This window comes from Aegilops tauschii, chromosome 6 (assembly GCF_002575655.3).
Source record: "Aegilops tauschii subsp. strangulata cultivar AL8/78 chromosome 6, Aet v6.0, whole genome shotgun sequence".
In the NCBI taxonomy this organism is placed as follows: Eukaryota; Viridiplantae; Streptophyta; class Magnoliopsida; order Poales; family Poaceae; genus Aegilops; species Aegilops tauschii.
Genome location: NC_053040.3, coordinates 21,674,858 through 21,682,090, shown reverse-complemented (window position 1 = coordinate 21,682,090; position 7,233 = coordinate 21,674,858). Strand labels below are relative to the sequence as shown.

Sequence of the window (7,233 nt, the reverse complement as noted above, 5' to 3'; positions counted from 1 at the left end):
CCTAACCGTTTGTCTGAGGGTGATATACGGAGGCGTAATCGAACTTTTGCCAGCAGGTGGCATACCCATGGTAGGCATCGATGCCCCCAATATTTTTTTCCATGGCCTTGTATAACCAATTCCAGGCACCAACCCAAGTTGCTTGGGTTTTTGACAAGTTTTTCATTTTCTAATGTTTTCTCAGTCGATAAATGGCTAGACATGTTGCAACTTACATACAGTGTCGAAAGTCGTTCAAACCTGCCATGGATGCCTACCATTAGCATATTCATCTAGTAGCAAAAGTTGGGGTAATTTCAAGGATATCTACAAAAACATCATGTTCAATGGAGTGTGTTCAGGTTGCCCAGAAGGGTCCGTCTGAGAGCACGTTGTTTTTCGACATCCTTGAAATGGCCCTAATTTTTTTCATGGCCTCATATGACCAATCCAAGGCACCATGACAAGTTGTTTTGGTTTTCGATACGTTTTGTATTTTCCTTGAAATAGCCCCATTTTTCATGGCCTCGTATGACCAATTCAAGGCACCATGTCAAAAAAATTGGGTTTTGGCCCAGTTTTGCATTTTCAAAAAAAATTGTAGTTTCAGTAAAATGTTTACAATCTTAAAAAAATGTTCTTCAAATTTAAAACAAATCAAAATATCAAAATATTTTCATAAAAAAATGGTGCACAAATTTGAAAAAAAAAATCATGTCCCAAAGAAGTTCAAATTTTGGAAAACGTTTCATTTAAAAAATATTCCAAAAGAGGAGAAAACACATTAGTTCTTTTTAGCTATACTAGCAAAAATGCCCGTGTGTTGCAACAGGAGAAAAAAATCCTTTGTGCCTAGCTCAGTTAACACAACTCATGATCGGCTGGTCCTTTCAGGGTGGTTTCTTGTGTGAAGTCTTGTGTTCGATCCCCGCTTGGATCTGGGCTGGCCCAGGTTTCGTGACAGGTTTTTAGCGAGGCTAGCGTGCGGCGCATCAAATTTTATTAGTACCACCTCGCGTATACGTTTTAAATTTAAACTGAAAGCGTAAATTCACGGGAAGAAGCGTATTGTGACGGTGAACCCGATAAAATCAATCCGTGCTTTATTATTATAGGGAGAGAAAAAACTCTTTAGCTACAATACCAGTGTCCGGCCAGCTTGTACAGTACCAATTTTGTTATGTTACAGTATTTCCAAAATAAAACTCCTACAGTACGTCCATTCTAGTTCAAAGTAAACTCTGCAAATATATCACCAAATCGTCTTTGTTCTGGTGGTATTAGCAAGTTCACCTCTGCTCGGGATCAGTACATAACACTAATGGGCGTCGAACCGTGCTACAGTACATAACACTAATGGGCTGGCCCAAGGCGGACTCAAAAACGTGACAGATCTTCGTGGGTATTTTCTTGACAGACCATCCTGCCCTTTGTTATAAAAGGGTATGAATAGATCTGGTCCGTTGATGTGTTTAGGGGGGTTGTACATACGATCCTTGTTTATAAGCTTGAAAAGCCACTAGGAAAGAAGACAATACTTTCATCTACATGGATACCAAGCCCACCATGATCTTTGGGTGCTCCAAAAAATGCCCCATTGAACCAAACAACATGGGGAGTGGGGAGTTAGATGATCATCAAGAATGATGAGTGCACGACAACATGCAAAATTAGCACAACAGAGATATGTTCACCACACATGTTCATACAATAATACATACTGATTCTCAATAACAGAAATAATGTACCTTAGCTAAAAAGCCACTTACAAGCAAGCAAAACTATCGAGGGAATGTCGCGGACAACAGGAATTCTTCTTCTTGGCTATAACACCTGCTTGTTTCTTTTTGTTTTTTCTTTGCTTGTTGGCTGGTCGAGGGATAGCCCGTTGCTACATACACCTCATCTATTTCTTCTACCAAATCAGCCAAGACAATCTCCTTGGTTGCTTGGAGAGCTTCAAGTTCCATCTCCACTTGCCTCATGGTTGGCCGCTCCTCTGCTCCTAGTTTCACACACGCCACAGCTAGAGTAGCAACTTCGTTCACTTCGCTACCCCCCTCCTCTACAACTTGCGGATCTAATATTTTGGGCAGATTACCTTCTGCAAGTAGTGCCACAAATTGCGTGACAAGTCCATCGCCTTCGGTGGATCTATACAAAGATGGCTTCCTCCTAGTAAGCAATTCAACAAGAAGGACTCCAAAGCTATAAACATCACTACTTTCTGTGAGGCGCCCATTATAATAATACATAGGGTCTAAGTACCCTATAGTTCCTTGCACTGCAGTTGTTGTTCCTGCTTGATCCACTTGAATGTATCTTGAAGCTCCAAAGTCTGAAACTTTTGCTGTCAATGCATCGTCAAGAAGTATGTTGGAAGGCTTGATATCTCTATGTATTACTGGGACTGAAACAGCAGAGTGAAGGTAAGCGAGAGCTTTGCTTATTTCACTTGTGATCCTCAACCTATCTTTCCAAGGAAGCGATCCTGGTTCTGGCCTGTGAAGATGATCACTGAGTGTTCCATTGGAAATGAACTCATAAGCCAATAAAGGGACTTCTGTCTCGAGGCAACACCCACGGAGCCTCACAATATTTCTATGGTTGATTTGTGAGAGTATGGCAACCTCATTTATGAACTCGTCGATTTCTCTCTTGACAACAATATTTGATTTCTTGATGGCCACAACATGCAGGTCCGACAAGATCCCCTTGTAGACGGTGCCATGCCCTCCTTCACCGAGCCTGCGAGTTTGATCAAAATTGTTGGTAGCCTTCACTAGCTCTTCTAATGAAATGATCATCCTCTCTCCGATATCTGCCCTGTGAGATACCAACTGCTTCAATAGTTGCCCACGGTTCTGACTAAAGAACTTCCATCTCAATGCATCAGCCTTGCGTTGCTTAAGAGCACGGGTTATTAGGAGTGCACCAAGAACCAACAGTAAAATGCATGGTCCACTTGCAACCGAGAGACCAATGATTAAACGCAAGTTACCTGGAAATTAAACATTACACATATATATATTTACTATTATTATTTGCTCAATAATGTATATTTAACCGTTTCCACGCACTAGTAGTATTTGTGAGGCTGGTGATCATCATACCTTTGTGGACGCAGCCACCAGGTAGGGTATAGTTGCCATGTGTTCCTGCCGGGCACCGGCAACGAAACGACCCCGGCAATTCCTCACAGTCGCCATAGCAGTCATATTTTTCTTTCTGCTCGCACTCTTTGATATCTGCATATACACAATCTAATTTATCATGTCTACTTTAAGACCACGTTAAGAAAAAATAAAAATCAAGTTTACAAAACAGCCACGTGCAAATTACGTTACCTTGGCATCCGCCGGTGAGGTAAGGGTTGCCTTGGTAGCCCTTCTTGCACTGGCAGGAATAGGCTCCCCTGTCCTTACAATACTTGTCATCCTTGCATTTGCTGTTGGTGCTCTTGCAGATGCTCCGCTTTACGTCATAGGGGCATTTGCGCGAAAAATTATACACTGGGACGTCGTGCGCCACGGCCCACTGGAGGACCACAGGGACCCTGAGCTGATCAGCCTTCCGCCGCCAGTTACTACTATTCTTGTAGGTAAATTTCATAACCACTTTCAGGTTGTTCTCCTTTAACCAGCCCACCTTGGCGATGAGCAGTACGTTCTTCACCGTTGTATAGCGCTTCGTGTCATTGCGCTGGATGCCCTTGAGCCCATTGACGTAGACATCGTAGGACACGCCGTAGGGCATGCTGTTACCGATGATGGACGACTGGCAGCAACCGATGTTGGAGCAGGTAGAGTTGGGGCCATGCCCCGGAACATATCCGGCAAATCGACGATCAGAGAGAGGAGGGCAGAAAGAGGCGCAGCCGCTGACGAGGTTACCCTTTCGCAGCAACATCGCCTGCACGTTGCAGCCCGTCAGTATGAACTCGTTGGACCTCGGACGCAGGAAGTACATCACCCCGCCGGCGGTCTCACCGAGGCTCCACCGACCGGAGCGACCACTCATGTTGATGGCTTGCAGTCCATGGCTGACGACGCGCATCCAGCTGTTGTCCAGGGAGATGCGGTCGACCTCGAATGTGCCAGCGCTGCCGTCGCCGAGGAGCAGCCGCGGGGGCTTGCTTCCGTCATTGTCGCAGGTGAGCTTGAACCCTGGCCTGTAGCACCTGCTCGGCCCCATGCCGAACGGGTACGGCACACTCACGTCGCCACAGCTGGTGTCGCAGCCCGGCAGCCCGATCATCATCGGCGGATCCCCTGCGGCGACGGCTTTTGCCGAGATCAGCAGCACCAGCGCCGCTGCCGCAATGGATACACTGCTGGTTACCATCACGTACGGGCGGCACGGAGATGGGTTGTCTAATTTCCTTGTTGCTAGAGTTAGCTGATTTCACTTAATTTTGCTATATGTACATAGTACTACGTGCTACTATCACTTAAAAATGTCAAGGCGCCGGCACGTGAAAGTGAACGAAAATATATCTGCCTGTTACTATACTCCAGTCAAAGTTAATCGCTGAGTTTGCCTCATAACCTCGTCTACTAATCTTCCTCTGGGAGGATAAGTTAGCAAACAGGCGTCCAGCCTTGCCAAATGGCAGTCGATGACGCCGGACGTTTTGTCATTGTTGTGGTTCCTTCGCTTTAGTTACATCAACGCAGATTAGTAATAATCAATCGTTTGACTCGGGGCTCCTGAGACCAGGATTTAGTCCCATTCTCGAAATTCTTTTGTGTATGTTGCCATCCTCAAAATTCAGCACCCTATTTTCCTTTTTTTTTCCGGGTTCATAGCCTCTTTTCTCCCTCACTAAGACTGCCTCGTTGGGAATTATGGGCTATGCAGTCTACCCTCTTATTTCTCTGTCTTTTCCTTGATGTTGCTCATAATGCATATTGAGGCTAGAGTATAGGGACTTATTTATAGACTCTATTTCAGTTGTTTTATTATTGCACCTATTTTTGGAAAAATCCGTGTCTCTCATGGGCAATGTTATCAATCATGATAAAACATTCCAGTTTTTTGAGTCTAAATAAACTAGTCCCTAGCACACATGTATGAGTTGTGTGTGCCATGATTAGACTGAATCTGTGACATCAACCTCGAATCTTAATCGTGTGGGTCAACAGCATGCGAAACAAACCTGGCTCTTCCACTTGTGAAGTCCTGGGGAAATTGCATCAATTATTCTCCGTCACAAACATTAATAATATGAATAATTCAACATTGAGTTAAATAAATAATAACCATGTCGAATAAATGTTGAAAGCCGCATAAATATCCAACATCTCTCACTTGGCTGAAACATAGTAATCAATATATGAAGTTCCATGTGTAAACATGCTTTGAAAAGTATTCCTGGCTCTAGTAAGTGGATCTGCACCATATTAGTACTATTATACAAATAAATCAAATATGCACCTGAGTTTAATCATTCCACACCTCGTGTATAGAATGGTAACTTCCTCAATGTGTTTACTTTTAAGCAAAAACTCCGGAATAGATGACAGGTCGTGATTCACATTCCACAATCTTAGGCCTTCTTTGGTTCACAGGGTAGGAAAATCATAGGAATAGAAAGGTCATAGGAAATGAGATGACATGCATCTCACATCCTATGAGTGGGAATAGGAAAGGAGATATCCTTTGTTTCACATCATAGGATTTTTTCCATTGAGTCTAGGCTAATGTTTATTTTCCTATGAAATGTGGAGGACAGGAAGATTTCCTCCATAGGAATAGGATTCCATTCCTACAAACCAAAAGGCTCTATAGGAATTTTTCCTATAAAAATCCTTGAAATTCCTACAAAATTCCTCCAAGCCAAAGGAGGCCTTATATGATGCGTGAGATTCCCTTAGCCACACATCTTTCACTCCATTGCTTGAATGCTGCAACAAATTCTGATAGCTAAGGTTGCTAGTACAATGAAGATACATACACATTCCAATACCATTTATTATCCCCTTTTTCCTCGGAAGTTCAAACATAATTCCTCACTGAGTATGATTCCCCTATATCAAGGTATTTTAAAAGGTTTGCAATTTTCCATAAAAAAATGTATCACAACACTCCCTATGTATTTCCACTTCCAAAAAATCGAAAGCTTCAAACATGCCTTTCATATGAAAATTACAAGATAACGAAGTTTTCACCATCAATGTGACTTTATCATTGCAAAAAACAAAAAAAACATTAATATATAATAGCAATGCAAAATAGTTTACACTTATATTTGTAGATGACCGCTTTGCTTCCTCTAGAAAACCATGTGATCTGCATTTCCTTCCAACTTAAGAAAAGGTGCACAAGTCAAAATATAACCATATCAATTTGTTAAAACTTTGAAATATTTTAATCAACTGATTTTCCACTTCGGTACAAGACTTTTATTTGAAAGATAAATATAACCATATCAAGTGTTGTCAAGAGTCAACGATGAATGAGATAAAATAAATAATCTGACCTCCACTGAAAGTGTCCAAAGAAATACCATAAGTATCTCAGAAAAAATGATATTAAACTTCTTATTTCCTTCCAACTTAAGAGAAGGTGAGCAAGTTAAAATACTCATTATATACGTTTCTCAAGTGCCACAATCCTCCCACTAAAGTTTAAAATTCCAGAATTAATAAGAAAATCAATTATGTTTGTAGAATATATGACCAAGACGTATACGACATAAGTGACAATATTCCAAGGATGTTCTTCCGCAATATTCCTCTTTGTAGAGTTATATACCCAGCCTGTACCCAAACCTTAGAACCCAGCCGCTAGGCTGAACTCCCTTAGATTTCCATTTTGAGGACAAATAACACCTATTATATACCCAGGCTATTATGTGTATTATTTTATGATGAAAATTAAACAAAATGAAAAATGAATGCACAATATAAAAAAACATGAATTTGAAGAAAGTTCATAAATTTGAAAAGCTTCGTACAAATAGAAAAAAAATCGTGAATATGAGAAAAGTTCACAAAATTAGGATAAAGTTCATGAAATTTCAAAAACAAATCATGAATTTGAAAAATAATCATCAAAATTGAAAATAGTTCATCAAATTGGAAAAAAAGATTAATGATTTTGAACAAAAAGTTCATCAAATTTGTTTAAAAATCATCAATTTAAAAGAAGTACATCAATTTTGAAAAGAAGTTCATCAATTTTGAAATAAGTTCATCGATTTGAAAAAAAGTTCACCGAATTTGAAAAGAGTTCATCAACTTTTTTAAATAG

At 40.9% G+C, this 7,233-nt stretch overlaps 1 protein-coding gene across 1 annotated transcript; it reads right to left on the bottom strand.

Moving 5' to 3' along the window:
• Positions 1-267: 267 nt before the first annotated feature.
• LOC141025503 (wall-associated receptor kinase 5-like) lies at positions 268-4,347 on the bottom strand. Its single transcript, XM_073500874.1, has 3 exons — positions 3,322-4,347; positions 3,093-3,174; positions 268-2,980 (listed from the first exon to the last, which is right to left on the bottom strand). The coding sequence occupies exons 1-3, from the start codon at positions 4,321-4,323 to the stop codon at positions 1,761-1,763; spliced, it is 2,304 nt and encodes a 767-aa protein (XP_073356975.1). The 5' UTR covers positions 4,324-4,347; the 3' UTR covers positions 268-1,760.
• Between the last annotated feature and the right edge of the window lie 2,886 nt (positions 4,348-7,233).

Bases quoted from the DNA above. Each gene is read 5' to 3' on its own strand.
- LOC141025503 (XM_073500874.1), bottom strand. From the start codon at position 4,323: ATGGTAACCAGCAGTGTATCCATTGCGGCAGCGGCGCTGGTGCTGCTG. The intron at 3,175-3,321 runs GTAATTTGCACG...GGCGACTGTGAG, and splicing joins CCGGCGGATGCCAAGGTAAC to GAATTGCCGGGGTCGTTTCG. The intron at 2,981-3,092 runs GTATGATGATCA...TTTAATTTCCAG, and splicing joins TGGTGGCTGCGTCCACAAAG to GTAACTTGCGTTTAATCATT.